This window comes from Cygnus atratus, chromosome 1, assembly GCF_013377495.2.
Source record: "Cygnus atratus isolate AKBS03 ecotype Queensland, Australia chromosome 1, CAtr_DNAZoo_HiC_assembly, whole genome shotgun sequence".
In the NCBI taxonomy this organism is placed as follows: Eukaryota; Metazoa; Chordata; class Aves; order Anseriformes; family Anatidae; genus Cygnus; species Cygnus atratus.
In genome coordinates, this window is record NC_066362.1 from 204,718,819 (window position 1) to 204,738,170 (window position 19,352).

At 42.0% G+C, this 19,352-nt stretch overlaps 1 protein-coding gene across 1 annotated transcript in view; it reads left to right on the plus strand.

Moving 5' to 3' along the window:
• TENM4 (teneurin transmembrane protein 4) overlaps nucleotides 1-19,352 on the plus strand; it is a 338,371-nt gene that overhangs the window by 237,056 nt on the left and 81,963 nt on the right. The window contains exon 15 of the mRNA XM_035560436.1: nucleotides 7,625-7,841. Coding sequence (XP_035416329.1) covers nucleotides 7,625-7,841 — 217 coding nt within the window. The remainder of the gene's footprint in view (nucleotides 1-7,624; nucleotides 7,842-19,352) is intronic.

The following is a 19,352-nucleotide window of genomic DNA, read 5'->3' on the forward strand; positions in this document are numbered from 1 at the left end:
CAGTGACATTGCTCTTGTTCCTTACATCTGTATTTTGTTTCCCGTTGATTCTTTACAGTGTCCAGAAGCTACAGCCCTGTTGTTGGATAGGTGAAATTGTTCTCTTCAAAGCCCAAGAGGAAAACCTATTTATTCCCCAGATCTAGTTGAAGTAAATTAAGTGCTGGTCCTCAGCTCAGGGCAGAACATCATTACTCCTGCAAACCTTCATCAACCCAAGCATCCACATGAACAATAACTTGTGTTTTGTGCAAAAATGCTGAGCCGTTCCCTTAGTCTCTATTTTGCCAGAGTTTAGACTGAAAAAAAGGGTAAAATCTGATTTGTCCAAGGATAAGAATAACACATTATGTTAGCTTTACATCTGAGTGTCCCCATTTTAAACCCTTCCCATCCAAACTCTTCCATTGATACATCCAAAAGCATTACAGGACAAGACAGGCAGTGTCCCCATGAAGGATAATAAATGTTGCCTGCTGAGTGGTGCAGAAGGGAGAGTGAAAGACAAGAACTGGATGAGCTGAGAGCCTCGATTATGCATACAACCGGTGCATTTTATGTTTTTATTGGCGATGAAATACTTCCAAAAGACAATGTATTTTTATTGTTATTTTCTTTCTAGCCTTACTTTGCTTAGTGCAGCTTCACACAGAGGTTCTTCTTGCTGCAGTCAGTGGCAGAAAGTCTTATCCTCTTCATCAGGAGCAATCCTTGAGTTTGTCCTGTGCACCCTCCCAGATTTACCACAACAAGACTCTTTAGGCTCACCTCTTTCTGCGTGCCTGTGTGTTCATGGCTTCTGATGAGCGTCACGGTCCACAGGATGCTCTCCATGTATGACCAGATCCGTCCCTACCTGTGGCCTGCCTGTTCCATCCCGACACTTAACATGCAGCCCCCTGTCAGAGTCAGCTTAAACACATAATAATACTCCTGGCTGAAGGCTATTTGCATGCTGTTGTTGATGTTAGCATGACGGATTTTTGTTGCAGCATCCATAACTGTAGAAATGCTCCATTATTCAATCTCAGCGAGCTAAGACGCTGCCCATTAAATCAGCCAACACAATTGTGGGGCCATGAAAAGTCACAGCTAATTTCAAATTTTATTAGCTCTCGGCTGATCTTGTTTACTGCAAAAGCAGTCTCTCAAAACCAGTCCTTTGCTTCTGCGTAAAACCCTGCTCCTGGGCACCTCGTTGGCAGTGCATGGTGGTGGTTGAGGGACTCGGAAACCAAACTACGTAAGGCTTGAAGGAGGAACGAGGCTCCTGTGGGACTTGGGAGCACTTTGCAGCCAGCAAGCACGGCAGCAGCCCAAGGAGCACAGGGTTAGTAGCCCCATTGCTGCTGGAGACTAATTATTTTGCAGGCTAGCAGTGGCTGTGAACATGACAGTTAGTTTTTGTTCCGGGGAGGTGATATGTCACACTCATTTCATCACAGTTCAGAAGTAAGCCAAAAGAGATGCCTCTCCTAATGGGCAGTGGTGCTCAACAGGCACACTCTTTTTCCTGTCAGCGAATGGCTGGGTTTGTGCCTCAGGTTCTTAATCCGTTCCTAGCAAAGTCGGCTTGCAGGAAGCCAGAGAGTCTGGGCGTGAAGGCTTACATGCAAGGAAGACAGTCACAAAGCCCCTTTAGTTATTTACCTGCCTGCCCTTCCTGGTGCTTGGGAGGGAAGGAGCATATCCCACCTGGGAGACAAACCTTGTTTCCGTCATAACACACCTGGGACAGGTTCAGTTTGTCTGTTGGTGTTTCAGTTTGTTGTTGACTTGTTGGTTTTTTTTTTGAGAAGATTATTACATTTGGCTCGGATCCATCAACTCCTTGTGTGGTGAATACAAATGAGCATGAGATAGCGATCCTTCGGCCCGCCTGAAACTCCTGTGGGCAAAGACACAGCCTTGAGTCTTCCACGCTAACCCCAGCAGCTCCAGATTTTCAAAATTGTCTAGTTGTTTTGGGTGGCTGTATTTTTTTTTTCTTTATTTGCATGCTCTTGAAACCTCATAAAGGCCATGATTTTCAGAAAGTGATGGGTCACAGGCAATGCCTGAAAGCCCAGTAATTTTAGGTCATCTTAAGTCTGGCATCCAAGTGAGTAGTTATAGCAGACAGCTATGACACTGAGTATCTTGTGAAACTCTTTCTGAATAAGGTCAGCGTTCAGATCCATTGTCAGGATCTAACTTAGCTGTCCCAGTTGCTACAGTCAGAGTGTTTAACATCAGGGTAGCAATGACTGAGAAAAAACTGCCTGCTCTTGCAAACCAAACCCTGTCCCTCTCTAAAGGGACAGAGAGAAATCTATCTGAGCAGCAGTAGACCATCAGAATACATCCCTCTGTATCTGCACCCATGCTCGTAAGGATACGAGGCAAAAGGCAGTAAGAGGAAGATGAGAAAAGGAGGTGTTTGAGGACACATGAGGTGAGACAGCCATCTGCAACACCAGGCTTCTTCCCTTCCCTTGTCCGTTAGCTGCTTTAAGGTATCCGCAGGTATGCACAGGTATCTTACACTTTACTCTCTTCCACGAAGTAAACTTGTAGCAAGAACAGGCTGAAAACCCACTATAGATACAGATCTTTAACAGCTGTTCCTATTTCAGTGGGTTGCACTGGTTTTCAGAGCACTTCGGGACCAGAACGGATGTGGTGTGAACACAAAATAAAAAGACAATGTCTGCTCCCAAAGAGTTTGCAGACTTAGTGTTTGGAAGAGCTCAGTAATGGTATTGGTGGATTTCTGATCTTTAAAATGAGATATGAGCTAGATTCAGTAATCCCAAAGCAAAATTCTCGGTCTAATGTTAGACAGAGGGCAGATTATCTGATCAAAGTGGACTCAGATTTAAAATAAAATTTTTAAAAAGGGTTTAAAATAAAATGAAAAAAAAAAAGTTAGCTGAACAAATTGGAGCTTCTTGTCCTAAATAGCAGGAAAGGAACTTGTTTTGCAGAGTCCTGTTGATTTTTCTTTATATCAGCCTCTCTCTGAAGGGAATGAGACAGGGCTCTCAAGATGACCTCCAGAGGTCCCATCCTGTCTAACTTAAGCTATGATTACATGATTCTTAGTTAAAGATGCAACTCACCGATCATATTACTTACCAGATGTGGCAATACCTTGCCAGTGGTTCCCTTTTCACAGAGATGAGGATTTGATCCACCCCATGGTAACTCTGAGATTGCAAAAGGTATTTCATGGCTTTGCACAAAGGGGGTCCAGCTAAAGAGTTTGATTTTTGGCAGGAGTGCCAGCCTGGGCGTTTAGGGCACCCGTGTCTACGCAGGAAAACATCTCAAAGATGTGAAAATTCATTTTCCATGGAAATACCGAAGAACATGAGGTTAAAATCTGGCTTAATAACGGATCTCAGAGTTAATTTGTGAAATGAAAGGGATCCATGGCTGAAGCAGTTTCTAGAAGGGCTCCTCGGAATTGCTTGTTGGATCCAACCTTATTCAGTGTTTTCATCATTCTCTTGGAGTGTTGTTTAAATCTTCCTGGTAAAATCTTGGGATCACCTAAGGCTTGATACGGTGATAAATAGCGTACCCAGCTCGTTTTGATACAGGGTGATCTGACTCACATCATTACACAGTCACAATCAAACAAAATGTGTCTTAATGCAGCAAAATGCAAGGTAATACCCCTGGGAACAAGGAAGGCATGTTATACTTAGGGGGTTGGAGACTCTTGAAAAGCAATGACTCAGAACAGGATTTAGAGGTCACTGGAGATAATTGTCTCAACATGAGTTCTCAGTGCCACACTGTTGCTAAAAGGCTACTGTGAACCTTAGAGGTATAAAAAAATAAAACAAAATAGGGAATTGGGCTCTTTTCTGTACCCAATATTGCTGCCATAGTTCCGTGTCCAGTGTTGGTGCCCACATACAACAAACCATGTGAAATTGCTGGAAAGAGATCAAAGGATAGAAAAATAAATAAATAAATAACATTAAAAAGATTTTAAAAAAATCCAGCAGCTGGAAAACAAACCATACAATGAGAACTTTAGTCTTCCTCAGCTGTTCAGAGAAAGGGTTTGGAATAGCTTCTTGCTCAGTGTGGAGAGACTTGCACATGGCGAAGACATCCGATCACGCAGGGCAGGAGGAGATGCTGGTAACTTTGCAGACAAAGGCAAAACAAATTCCAGTGGTGGGACATGGGAGTTAGACAAACTCGACCTTGAAATAAGATGCAGTTTCCTAGCAGTAATTAAGCATTTGAATGGCTTACCGGAGGAAGTGGTGGGCTCGCTGTAATCAGATGGCTTTGAAATATGAGATATCTTTCTAAAAGACAGGCTTTAATCCAGTTCTGGGGGGAAAAAATGAACAGCCCGTGTATATAGGAGGTCCGACAAGCAGAGCATAGTAGCCTTTTTGACCTTAAAGTATATAAATTATTGCAAACACAGGACTTTCAATCTTGCATGGAGATAATTCAGCAGCACATTTGTTCTCTGGTCTGAGGTGTCTCAGTCATGTCACGGTTGTATGTAGAATAACGAAACCCCTGTTTTCTAAAACCCAGGGCTGTATAAACATGGCCCTAACTGAGACCTTATTGTGCTGCCCATCTGTGCTCCAGGAGCACAGAGGAGTTAGGAATCCACACGTAGATCATAGGCCTCCGGGGCTTTGCTGTGGCAAAATTTGGGCTGCAAAAGTCACTGATACCATGTTCACTTCCTTCTGTTACCTCTCTTGGAAAATTTTGCAGTGAGTTCTAAGAAAAAAAAAATCACCTTTATGCTTTAGGAATTTGAGAGATGTTTTGTATTATGACTTCATATTTTTTTGTGAGATCATATCTTGATATATTTTCCTTTGCTGTGGGTACTGCCTTTCCGCATTTTTTTGTTGTTGTTGTTGTTGTTGTTCTGTTTGGATTACTTGTGGCCCATACAACTGAACAAAAGAAAACAGAAAAGCAAAACAAAAACAACAACAAAACAATATTCAGATGGACACATCACACTTATGACCTGGTTTGTATCTCTTGCTGTTTTCCACCTCTCAGATAAAAACAGTCTTTAAATTTTCCAAGCTAAATAAATGCATTGTCCTGAAACTGCTGCTGGTATTAGAGGTGAGTAGCTAAATCCCACTTCAGCTCTTGAGGACCTAAATGGCTGTAAGATGTCAGTGACAAACCTCGCTGGTGTAATTACCCCCAACTCACTCCATAGAAACACATTAGCTGCAAAGCTAATCTGCAGATGAGGCCTCAGCACTCCCGCCTGTACAAAACACTGCCCCGTGCATCTGGTCCTCAAACATTTATCTGCTGTTTCCTGCAAAGACAGTATTTCCTTGCTGTCTTGCAGCTTCAGGTCCCAAAACGCATTTCTGATGTCTGAACTGAAGACAGGGTAATGAAGAGGTATGGTGCAGCTCGTTTGCTGTCCTCTCACCACACCGCCTTTATTGTAGAAAACATTATAAATGTGTGGGAGAAAATGACAACATTTTATCTTGCTTGAAACTGTAATCGGTACAATAACAGGGCTGGTTTGCTTTTTCTTTTATGTGCTTTTTTTATATTTTTTTTCTAGTGGATAGCTATGGATAAACATATTACATCTATGCAGGTCTTTGTTCTATGAACAGTATCTCAAGCTCCATCTGAGATTTGACCTTCCAGAATCCTACTGGCCTAATCATCTGCAGCAAGTCCTTTTTTTTTTAATGGGCAAATAAAACGTAATTAGTTCTTTTTCATTATCACTAGTCATCAGGAGAGAAGGCAGATGGGTAGATTTTGTGCCCGAGCTGATAAATTTTTGTGGTAATTTTGTGAGGAGTTATAAAGATGTAGAGATATCAGAACAGACAGAGGTAAGGATAATGGATGATATTTTCAAAAGCACTTTTGCTAGCCTAGCTCTGCTCCCATTATCATTAATGGCAGGTGCAGAGCACTTGTGAAAATGACTTGGGGTGTGTGTGTGTGAATGTGTGCACAGAGCAGATACTCATCACACTTGACCCACACGTAGACTGGAAGCTCTGGGAACATGGAGTAGGATTTTGTTCAGCTTTCTGTATAACTGTAACCCCATGAAATGATGTTGCAAGTGATGTTTTATGGCACTAAAATCTTCCAAGAACGGAAGAGGTATAACTCAACAGAATCCTAGTGCATGACACGTAAGCCTTCGTAAGTGCTACCGCAATAATAACAGATCAGATTCTCATCCTATTTATATTACAGTAAATTCAAAGTAATGCCAATAATATTAGTGAAAGGGCTTCTAATTCACACTGGTATAACTGGGATGAAACTGAAGCTCACAGTCTGCAGTAATGACAAACTGGCTTGTCTTAATTTACCGTTTCTTTGGAATTGAAAATACATTATCCTGACAACTCCAAATCTCATCCCACTTCAGGAGAGACCTACCTCTCAGGACATCTTCGCTCTCCAAGCTCATTCATTTCTTGCCTCTCTGCTGAAGCTGTCAGTAGGATGCTAGCTGTAAAGGTGGTTTCTCTGATATATAGAGCTCCCAGCAACTACACTGAGACCCACCACTCATTGGTCTTTGAACAGCCATCACATGGTAACAATTTTCGTTCACTATCGAGCTGTCTTGTTCGAAATGATGACTGGGAAGTGAAGGGCTCCATATCTCATTACCCCAGAACAAAAACATCCAGTTCCCTTATCTGGTTTAAAGATCCAGCTCAACAACATGCTAACAACTTTTATTTCTAAATGTGATGCTTCATCAGTCCCCCTCTGAGCTTTTTGGGCATTTCCTTTCCTGTTGCTACTTTTTACTTAGCTGTTTGCAATGCATAATGCCATCTTAAAACAAACTGGTGAATGCTCCTATGGTGATGATGGGGTGGAGGGGAAGTAATAGTGTCTATGCATTTGATGACTTGACAGATATACAAACTCTAATTTTACTAGATCACACTTGGCAAGCTTTTCTCATGTGGGTCCACTGCTATTATTGTTATTTATTACTTTAGTGGTGCTGAAAATACAAGATTTATATCCTGAGAGTTTTAGGTTGTCTGTTACTCTGTCTGCATTAAATAAATGTACCAAAGGCCAAAAGAAACTGAATCTTCCCAGTAAAATCTTTCCATTCTCATCTATCTAGCCAGAATCTTTAGTGGGTTGCATGTATAGATCTCTCTGTAGCCATGGTAGATATCATGGCTTTCTCCATTTTTAAGTATTACTGAAAGTGACCCTGCTAGCTTTGGTGTGATGCAGGTTGCCTGTGATTTGTACAGGCAACAGGAGTGGTGTAAAAAAGTCATTGGTATATGGACAGAAAGAAAAAACACACCAACCTTTAGGGTCTCCAGAGTTATCTCAATGACCGAGATGTGAAAAGGCATGTCCGAGAATCAACCTCAAATATGGTTTCTTTAGCTTCTGGTCTCATGTGTATGTGTGTTTTCATGTATATACAGATATTAATTCATACTTGATGTTCTTTATTGGGGCATTAAGGTAACAGGTCTTTCTCTGCGCAGGTGTAAAGTTCACGTTTCTCTCTGTCTGCATTATAAAGTGTTCTTGCACCATGAAGTCTGCAACAATCCATGTTACATTTGCTCTAATCTTTCTTATCCTTCTGTAGATGGCCTGGTTGATTGCATGGACCCAGACTGCTGCTTGCAGCCACTGTGCCACGTCAATGCGCTGTGCCTGGGCTCCCCGGACCCCCTGGATATCATCCAGGAGACACAGGCCCCCGTCTCCCAGCAGAGCTTGCGTTCATTCTATGATCGGATCAAGTTCCTGGTCGGCAAGGACAGCACTCACATCATCCCAGGAGACAATCCCTTTGAAGGAGGGTAAGTTAATTTTGTTTTTTCTTCAGTAAGAGGTAAAGCGTGAGCCACTGGACCAGTGAAAGAGGTAGAATGGTTTAAGAAGGAATAGCAGCAAGATGCAATACACAGAAACCATCTCAGGGAAGTAAATACCTGTAAAATTTTGTGGCTGGTATAATTCTGTTTTCTTTCTCCTCATCTGCAAGGTCCTGCCACCCAGTAAGAAAAGATGTTTCTCTCCCAGTGCGCATGGGCAGTTGCATCTGTCCTGTCTTCTCTTATTTCAAGGAACAAAAGCCATCCGTTCAGCAGGGCTCTTCTAGTTCAAGTGACTGTCATTCTCCAGAACTATTTAGTACATTTAGCAATGGCAGACCTTCTTCCACATTAAACAGAGGTTTGACAGAGCCAACAGAAAGGGAAACTGGAATGATATTTACAGTCTACTGTATGGCTTCCAAAGGCCTGGAGAAAATCTTACAGTCTGGGGAGGGCTATTAGAGCAAATCCTGATGTAAACAATCAAGTTGAATATAAATTGGTTTTCATACGTAGACATTCATTGCAATCATCATCACAAAACAGGAACTGACAAAGAGATTTTATGCCGTTCACGTCTGCGACTGCATTTCAGCCCTTCGGTTCAGGCAGTGCCGGGCTGTCAGGAGAGGCAGCCCCTTTAAACTGTGTGCTTGTAGCGGGACACCACGATACATACCCTGGGGCATTAGATTCTTAGATCATTCGGTGTCTGCTCCGAATGTTGCCTTTCAGAAGTGGTAACCCCGAGCCACGAGGTGGTTCTCAGCACTGAGGTTTGAACTCGGCTGAATTCCACCCAGTCATTAACTGCTTACTTTCAGCTTTCCCACGCACAGCAGTGAATAGCTTGGCTCTGGAACTATACAATCCTCGTGTTCCTGCGGGTAGTTATTTCAGTACTTGCATCTCAGCAGGCCTCTCAGGCCCTTCTGGGTCTGACCTAATGCTCTTCCAGGAGAGGACGTTGCCAGCATCCCTGGGTCACACCTCCCGTGGGTACCACCTCCTGTGTGTCACCATCTCTGGTGGTCTACAGGCTGACCTCAGATGTGAACCACTTAGAGGCATGCCAGGGGCAGGGAACTGGCCTGATGTGATAGTTTCTCTGATTTGTCTTGCTGCCAAGCCCTTCAGAGTCCACAAAAGCTAATGGCAATGATTCAGGTCAAAGACAAGCAGTCATTATGTAGCAAACAGTTTTCCTTTGCCAGCATTCTCAAAATTACGGATTCTGGATACTGAACAGTCCAGGCTCTAGACTCAATGCTAGAACAGTGAATCCTCTGTTGTCAGTTGTGATTCGTTGCTGTAAAATCAGGTCTCAGAACTTAAAATAAATTACACTCACAATTTCATTTTCTAATATATTTAGGGTTGTAATTCCTCAGTTGAGCTCACAGTTGGAAGCCTTTCCACAGCGGACTGTGGTCTCAGAGCCATGTGTAGCTACCTGTTTTGGTAGGTAGAGGATTTCAGTAGACACAAGTCATGTTTAACAAATTTTTCTTTGCAGCTAAAGAACTGTAGGAATCTTCACACGTGATAACAATTTGCAGCTTCTCTTTAAAGAAAGTCTGCATTCACCAATACAGAGAGGTGAGGGGAATAATGTGAATTTCTCATTATACAGTAAATTTGCTTCTGGGAGTGCCAGCAGAAAACCAGAAAGATTGTCACGTAGGGCCACATAAATTCCTAAAGGAGTTACATGTGTTTCATAGATCTGATGGCAGATCTCTATGTACGAAGGAATTACTTTCCATCTGTAAATACCCTGCTAAGGATTCAGAATTCAGAAGAAGCACCTGCTAGCAGAAATGTTTATTTGGCATATAGATTATTAGAGTGAGAGAATGCAAAGATTCAAATCAATAGGAAGGGTTTTAATGATTGCTTTTAATTTACTACAGTGAAACTAATAAATGGAGCTCCTTGTTTCATTTAAGTTAACACGAAGAATTATACAGAGACAGTGATGGCTGATGAGGTTGCCTTTCTTAAAATATCAACACGGGGCGGGTATCACTAAATATGGTCCACAGACATGCCACCTCAGGCAGTGATTTTATTGCATCTTTCAAGTTAAATATCTGACTCATCACAAGAGCAGTTGCAAATAACAGTGAAGGATTTCAGCAGAAGGTATGTTTTCCCACGAGATAGCACCACAGCACACAATCTGGGCTTATTGGTCTGTTGGGTTGCTAAAAATGACATTACTCTTTTGAGATGGTAAAAGATATCGTGAGTTCCTGCTAGTTCTTAAAAGTCCTACAGATCTGGATAAACTCAACCGTCACAAGCGTTTTCTGCCTGCTTAGCCTCTCTTTGTAGTTCCAACTGGCTGTTTGTCAGAAGGCTGAACCTTTAAGCAGACATCTCTTGTCACCCTGGAAATGGCAGCACTTCAGTGGTGGTCTGAGAGAGCCTTCTCCATGGAGGAGCATCCTGCAGGCAGCCTTGGCCTGGGACAGCTGTATCTTCTCCTGTGATTATGCCCTTTCTTCGGTAGCATTCTCGTTAAATCTCCTTCTGTTGGTTTAAAAACAGATTGGTGATAAAATCCCTCTTACCGTCAAACTACATCTCCATGAAGATTACAGCAGCAGCTGAGGGCAAGATGGACTGTTTTCCTCTTCCTTCCAGCTGCTGGCTCAGAACCTCGTCCAGCAGGAGGGAGGGCAGGAAATCTTTTTCTTCCAGTGGAGAGCTCTGACATCCTGACTTAGGACACTTCTCCTCCCCTTTGTTGCCGCTGCAATTCAGGAAGTCATGTTCTTCTTGGTGTAGGTCAGGACTGTACACTGCTGTACGACACATGCTGTGAGCAGTCCCATAAGCAGAGGTGAGAAGAGGGGACCCTCTGTCTGCCATGGGGACGATGCCCTGCAGAGACACACATGGCACAGGCACACTCCTCATCTTTCAGGTCAGGGATTTGAGGAACCAGAGCCTCTTAGGGCTTTTCCAGGCCATGCCTAGCTGCTACGTCCAGCCCTGCAGCTGGAAAGGAGGTGTTACACCACAGCACGGCTGCAGCTCTTGTATGGGCTTGCAGAAGAGGCAGCGGAGTGAGGGAGGTGACTGAATACCTGTACAATGCATTTCCTGGGCTTCAGAGACACAGCTTAGCTACCCTTTAGAGAGAACAGCAGTGCAGATCACCTAATGGATACAAATAAATGAATGCCTCGTGACAGCTAGCCTTTGAGTGAATTTATTATTGAATTACACTCCAGCTTTTTAAGAACAAGCTGAGCTGACAAGCTCTCTCACCACTGCAGAAGAAAAAGAAAGACAATGATAAATTACCCAGATGGATAAAGGTAAAGACCTTGTCTCGTCCAAAATACCAGCAATTATATATTATTCATGTTTGGGAAGAAAAAATAATCATTGCCCATATTGAAATGAGTGTTTATGATGATAAAGCAAGTAGCTAAATTAAATTCTGAATGCACAGAATGTCTTTTCACATCATTTTGATGAACAGATAACAAGTACTCTTCTGCTACTTGATCGTTCGTGTATTGATTTTGAAACCACTTACTCTTGCTGTTTGCTTTGTATTTTTAAGCCATTCTTAGTTGTCCATCATTGTAAGGAGCAGCACAAGATGCAGCGGTGTCAAGTTGTTGACTTTCAAGTAGGACACCTGATATCTTTGTTCTCTCTTGAGGGACAGTGTCAGAAAACTGCAAGAACAGGCTAAAGCCCTGATCCACAGAGTCTATGCTAAGTGTTGGCAGAGGATTAACGTACCACTGAAAACCATGTGCAGAAATGGTGGTTTTTGTAAAGAATATTTTAAAACAAATCAGGTGATTTTTAAGTAGATGCATTTTAAACCCCTTCTTTTTTTTGTCATGTTTTTCGTATATCTACTTGTTGCCAATAGCGTTAACCCCTCGCAATTAAACAGGCAGCTAGAAATAACCCCCTGAGTTATGAAGACACATCAGAGAGCAGGATCTGGTATCAGCTGCAAGAATAGTCCCTTATTGCCATCATGTCAATAGCCTATGTACAGAAAGTAGTAAGTTTTAATGGTTAAAAATTCTTATCTGAATGCCATTTGCACCTTTCTGTTCCCACTGCTCAGTGAGCAGGGATCCCCAAACATGCCACTCCACCCCCCTGTGCCTCCACGTATGCCAGGCTGTACAATGCACCTCCCTGATCCTACAGGTTCCCCAGCAGATCTTGCTGAGTTTGCTTGTCCTAGCCAAAGACAAAATTAGAGAGAAGTCAAAAAACCCCAACAAACTAACCCAGTGTGGCTTTTTGCTGATGACTCCTCCCAGGCTGGCTGGTCCAAACCATCCCTTTGGCCCTGCTCCAGCAGGATGCGGTTCCTTTGGGCTGACAGCAAAATACCATGGGTGGGATGCACCCCAAAAGCTGCAGGCACCTCGGAGGCCATGCAGGAGCTCCCAGAGCACAGCAGCTCCATGGCTTTGGACAGATCTGAGGGATAAATGCCGCATCTGTTTAACGCGGTGTCGTAGATACTAGACACCATCCATTGCTCCTGCTCAAACCATCTCCTTCCCAGATTTACTCTCTTCCAAAGGCACCCATCTATTTTTGTTTCTTTCTGCTTAAATTAACTACTCATTAGCTACAAATCACAGATTTGTGAAATGCAGGAGAATAATGAGGAATTTTCGAAGACCCAGTGTTTTTTATGTTGGTAATTATTGCTCGTACATGCAGACAAGCATACTTTTAAAACTTACCTTTTCAGTGTACAGGCCATATATACGTGCCTTTTCAACGTCTGCCTTTTTATTTTGGTTTCAAATTATATACTATGGCATTATTTCAGCTCAAAGTGATTTTGCATTGAGCATGCCATTATTTCCATATAATAAATTAATGCAAAATATGCAGCTACCTACTTCCATTTCGTGGAGTTTGTACCCACAGGACTCTCTGAAAGAAAATTTCCAATCAATTTTTATGTTTCTTTCCATAATATAGATAGCATAATCATAACGTAATTATATTCCCCTTTCACAAGTGGCAGTGAAAGGAAGTTCTGAGTACAGTCATTAGAGAAGCTGAGATTCAGTTTTTAACAAATATTAAAAATTATTGGATATTTATTACTGAGAACTCTTGCACTAGATTTTCTGGGACCATCTACAAGAGAAAGTCACGCTTGAAGAAATTATGAACTCATCCCTTCTTAATGTACATTAAACTATTATCTTAATGTACATTAAACTATTGATTTCTCTTCTCAGTGGGGAAAGAATGCTCAAAACTGAAGGAATACTTGAAAAAAATATTGGCATTATACTAGGGATAAAATAGCATGCTACGTATATAATCAGCAAAACAGAGAGGAAATGGGAAATATGAAGAGAAGAAACAGAGATGAGGACAAAACCTCGAAGGAGGCTGAGGAGCCTGCAGGACCTTGAAGGTCTCAGGTGATACCAGTGCACCTGGGAGCTCCTGGAACGTGCAGAAAGCAAAACCTGAGCCTTCAAAATTCCCAAGCAGAAAAGCAAAACTCTCCTAACGAGTTAAGTGCCTCGTGGATTACACAGATGCTGATGTGCACATTTGGTTTTAGGAATTTAAACTGCACTATAGATGCTGATGTACTCTCTTGGATCTGGCACATTGACATTTGATTAATATTTATTCAATATTCGGGGTACGTTCCTTTGAAAAAAGAGCAGTCCGCATGGCCGTTGTTTTATACTGCTGGTTGATAGACATGACCGGCATGATGGCTATGAGCTGAGTCAGTAGCTCCATTCGATAAATCAACATCACCAGGAGCAGCATATCCTGTTCAGTGGAGTGACTTGATTATTTCATTCTGCCTTCTTCAAAGAAAATATCAACTCTCTGCTGTAATGATTCTCACGTGGGACCCGGACACATTCCTTCTGCAAACACCTGGAGCTTTCTGCCCCAAGCTCTTCGCTCGTCTCTGAAAATTTGGCAATCCCTGAGCAGACGGGATTGCTGGAGCGCCCCTTGGCCAGCCCAGCACAAAATCTGCATCCCAGCCCCAAGCTGCAGGGAGGCTGGTGTGAGCTGATTCCCTGGGCTTTGCACTGCTGGGGTGAAGCTCTGCTTTGCCAGATCATCTCTGGGCAGCCGCCTCTAGCTGGTGGATGCTAACAGCTGAGTCCCAGTGCAGTTGTCAACCATTTTGATTTATCAGGAAGAGTGTGTCCTTTGAGTGTGACATTTACTTGCTAAATTGGTTAAAACCTCATACATAGCAAATCAGTTTTAAAATCCCAGTCATGAAATCTTATATGTTTTATTGAATCATTTTTTTTTTCCTAATTCCGTTGGATCACTACAAAGCTATCAGGCAGCTTATATGTAGTTAAAGAACTTTTCCTCTGATCATCAGAAAAAGGGAGCTCATTTTATAATTAACCTGGAAATAATGTATTTCTTCTGTCCTGTTCAGTTTTACTTTCATGATACCTCAAATTCAATAGGAGGAATTGCTTTTATTTTGGGTCTTCTGCAGAGCTGAATATGTGGCCATAGCTTACAAAATAAATACCAGACATAAAATACTATGATAATACAAAACTGGTAAGATCTGCAGACTTTTTTTTTATGACTTGACATGAATACATTATTCTTCTTGAAAATTATTGCACCATAAAGTCTCTAACTCTCATAGAAATAATGGTTTTAGGATCACTTCTGAAAAATTATGAAATGAGCTTAATTCTGTATTAGGTACAAAAATTATCTCGCATCTTATGAGCTATTGAACCTGACATGGGTTTTACAGACCTAAAAAAATGAGAGCATGATTCTGCTTCTTTGAGACCTTGTACAAAGCAAGAGAGCGTGTTTCTTTGGTTATGCTGAAGTAAAAGAAAGAATCATCAACTTTTAAAGCACTTCTCAGGCAACCACACTGTGAATAAAAGGATTTTTCACTGAAACTTTGCAGTAAAGCACAGCCCAACTTTATTAAGCATTACATTTCCTATAAAAATCTATTCTAAAGTACTTTCACTTCTCCGTTATAGTTGGACCAGTTTTATAACTTCAGAGACCAACGTCGATGTCTGTTCCTGTTCATTTCCTACTTGGTGAACAGCTTTCCTGTATCCTTTATCCTCCCACCTTCCCAGCCGAAAATCTTGGGATGCAAAACCAGCGAGCTGATGAGGCATAGAGACCCAAGATGTTCTGGAGGCAGAAGTGACATCTCTGTCCAACAGTGACCAGATTGCTTGGCTGATCAGAGAGGCAGATTGTGCTTTCATCTTCCTATGTCTGTCCCTTGAGGAAAGGAACAGACATCAAGTAGAAGGTTCAAATCTTGGGAGAAGTTTTCAAAACCATGAGGGTCCGAGCCTTTCAGGAATTGAGCCATGAGGGAGTTGTTCTGAGAGCAATGATCATTCAATCTTGAGATTTCCAGAAGTGATTGGTGTTCAGCTCTTTCCTCAAATGAGTATTACATTTTATTACTAACTGTCATGAAAGAAAGATGCCTTCTTTTCCCTTTGGAGGCGCTACAACCCACAGTCACCAATAGCACAGACAAACACGATGCCATAGGAGATTTCAGAGGACTAATTCATCACGGAGCAGAATGGAGGCAGATGCATGCAGTGGGGAGCTTGAGAAACTGGCCAACAGCTGGACACAGAGCCGAGCCCACTCTTGGATACTAAAAAGATCAGATGAAGAAGACCCACTGTTTTGATACTGCCAGGTTAGACTAGATCTAATGAGACAAAGACAAGAAAATCTGCATCTGGACGTGTTATGGTAAATCTAGATTAATAAGCACCTTCCTCTTATACTTCAAATACCACCTTCATTAGCCACAGTCATAAGGTATACAAGCATTAGATTGCTTTTTCTCCTGTCCTTCTTAAGACAATTTAAGCAATGTGCTTTCATCAGACCATTTCAATCAGGCGGCTTTGATGTTTGTTTTGTAAAATATCCGAGAGACTGTCGAAGGTTTCTTGCAAAAGGTTAACAGTTAAGGCCTCTACCCACATCAAGAGTCGTCAGCACCTCCTAACCCTTCAGCGATGGGACCTTATAAATAGCTTCATTGAGCAGGTTAAACAAACAGGGCAGATACTGCTTCTTGCTGCAAACAATGTAGAATTTACTGTCTTATATTGAGTCTGGTCAGAGCTCTTATAAACTTTGCTCTTTATCATCCAGTCTTCTTCTCCTGGGTCCTGGGCTTCTCAGAAAGTTGAATGGCAGTGAGAAGTGTTGCAAACCACGTCTTCCAGTGCCATTTTAGCAAGTCCCTGATCGGGACTTGGTTGAATATGAACACATTTAGTCCTTTGTCAGATTGACAGTGGCATTCTGGTGCTCCCCTTACAGGCAAGGTTCTCAGCTGAGCCTAATTGATGATTTGTATCCTGGCTGCCCAACACGTGCCAAACCCTTTCAGAAACTCACTTGTGTTACCCATGGGGCTGAGGGAGTCTTTCTGGATGGCTACTCTTTAATTTTCTTATCTTCTTTTTTTCACATAACCATGCCTTACTTGTTTAACAAGAAACCCTTTAGCAAGATCTTTTCCATTCTTTTTCCTAACCTTAATTCCTTAATTCAGATGTCATCTACATCAGTAGAGGGTGTTCCAAGTTCAGCTTTTCCTACAGCTAAACTGAAGAAGCTAGAAAGGGATTGACTCGGTTCAAGGAAAGACTATCAAGAGATTTTTTTTGGCACAGTTAAGAGGCAAGTGGGCAGAGCTTGTTTAACAGACAGAGCTTTTTTTACAGGCAGCTTTTGAGGGAGATACTGCCACAAGCAATAAACTCAAAAGTCTGTATGTTCTGCTGTTGCCTTTTCTTCTTTTGTCCTTCATCTGTCAGCTCAGGCATATTCTGTGTCCATGTCCTTGATCATGATGCCCTTGGCTTTTACCTGGCATGCTACCAATTTTTCTGTCTATCCAGTGCTAGACAGCCCTGAGGTGGTTTGACCCGAGGTAGGTGCATTCAAACCAAAGTGGCCGAGGTAGTTTTGCTGCATCCCGCCTTATTATTAAGCAAAAAGGTCACAACAGATAAAGCCATGAGAACATGTTTGTACCAAATGACTGTATTTATAGGTACTTACCAGAAAGGTTTCCCAGCACGCCACAGATGAAGTACCGTGAGAATGTAAAAATTCCTGTGCAAACGATTAGCAGATTACTACAATTATCCTCTTAATGTCCCTGTAAGAAAATGTGCCTCAATTGTAATTTTGCAGGTGGAGTACTAGAATACATGCAGACCAGCTGATAGGACCAGTGTTGAACAAAAAGTCTGTAGCAGAAGAAGAAATATTGCTGAAATCACCTAATTTCAATAGTAAGGCTCGTACCAACAAGAAATAACTCTCTAGGTTTTCACACAAGGGTGCTGTGGTGAAGGTTCATCCAGAGCAGAAGAATAAATACCCAGCATGTCTACGCCAGTAAAATATGAAGTGGTAAATAAGATCAAAGAGATGAAAAGATTTATAGTGGCAAATTAAAATATGTATTATGAATAACTTGGCTGAAGCTGGGTGAGTAGTCATGATAACCATCTCCATACGTCTGAAACTTTTGAAGAAGGCACAATGAGTTTTGGAGGAAATATTTTGAGGAGCTTCAGAAATTCATTGAGGTGAGATTTCCCCTTGGCACCTGTTCTCAGTCAGGGAAAGAATATACATTTCTTTCAGCAAAAGAGGATTTAGAATGTGTGGGATTTTCTTTTTCCAATGAAAAATGTTCAGCAAAAGCAGTATTTTTTTTCTATTTCCCAGTGCCAAGCAGTGTCAGCAGAAAACTGCTATGAATAAGAAGTGTTGGAAGGACCAATGTCTAAGTTATGAGACATTGGGTCAGATACAGTATTAAAGTCAGATCTTTAATGTACTCCCATGGGAATATGAGAGATGGCTTTTGGGGAATTTACTTTTCTGTCTTCTGTTCTAAAACTCTTTTGGTCTGCTCAGATTTTGTAGAGAAGTAAAGCAGCCTATCAAACTTTCTGTATACCTGAGCAATGGGAAAGTAAGGGTATCATTGCACCCTGTCTGTTTTGCCACTGTAGCCCAGATCCTACCAGGAAGGCTTAAATTAATTTTCAAAGGAATAAAGAAGATTTCACAAAGCAATGGTATAAAATTGTCTGATATGCCATCTGGCATTCTAGATAGCAATTCGACAATGGCTTGGTGTTTCAGGGAAGCCTTTATGGACAAATTTTAACAAAAAAAATAGGGAAAGTCTAATTAGAGAAGTAGAAAAACAGCAGAGTGCTGTTCATTGCAAACCAAGAATCCATACAGCCTAAAAGAAAAGTAGTGAAGGAAACAAACAAAAGACAAACAGAAAACAGAGGCAGTATGCAGAATCTTTTAATAATTCAATGGGAAGACGAAGCTCTAGCTACGAGAAGTTCAATTTTGTTCAACTGCAGAAAACACTCTGAACTGGCAGGCTTAGCCTGATGGAATAAATCTGTTCTATTAACATGAGAGATAATTTTATGTAAATATATTGGGAGACCTTCTAGCAGAGCGGAGCGTCTTAGCAATACCACTTAACTTGTTTGTAGTGTAATTGCATTTAGACCAAGGTCTTCTGAAGGAAATGGCTGACTAAATTAGCATTAACCAGGTTCCTGGGGGGCTCAGTGCGTTGTGGGTAGTCGATCTTGCCTCCAGAAAGGACACGTTGACACCAGAGAAGCCAGCTGCTTCCCACGCACTGTATTCACTGTTTTTCCCAAGCGGGGCAAATTTTATCACCTAGAGAAGGAGAAGATTTGAGAATCTAATCAAGGAGAGTCTGGGCTTTGGTTTTTCTCCAGTTCCCATCCCTCCTGCATTTAACTGAATTCAGATTTGTGCGTGTTGCTCCAGCTCCTTTTTATCACTGTGGTTTGGGAAGGATGTCCCCTTTGTGGGAATATATCTTTCCCTATAGCATGTAAGGAAAGCTATTGTTGTAGTCCTCTGGGGGACTGGTGGATGCAGCTGGGCTTGTCGATGAGCTGCTTCTCTGCGAAGAGATGCTAGCTTCAACTGAGTTAGTGAGCACGTAGATGCACAAATGGTGGTGGAGACAGCACTGCGAAGCATCAGCTAGGATGGGAACCAAGTCTCTTGCTGGAAGGTGGGAGGTCAAATGCATCTGTTTGTCCATGTTGTGCTCATTCCTGTTACTGAAGAAATAGTTGTCTGTGATATGTAATGGACCAGATGCTCGCTGATATAAAGCACATCCCCCCATTAACAGGAGCTGAGGATCTAAGCCAATGTGCTTGCAATATTACGTAGAAGTTTGCAACTACTTGGACATGTTTTAAGTAGGGCAGCAGGGGAGACACCTGCAGCATTTTGTATTTTTTCCTTTGCTTGCTTTTAACTCTTGGAAGGAAGGAACAAGGGGAAGTATTCTTTCTGGGTTTGCAAAAATGTAGCATGATCTTGTCTCTCGAGTATTTTAAAACACGAGCAGTCCCC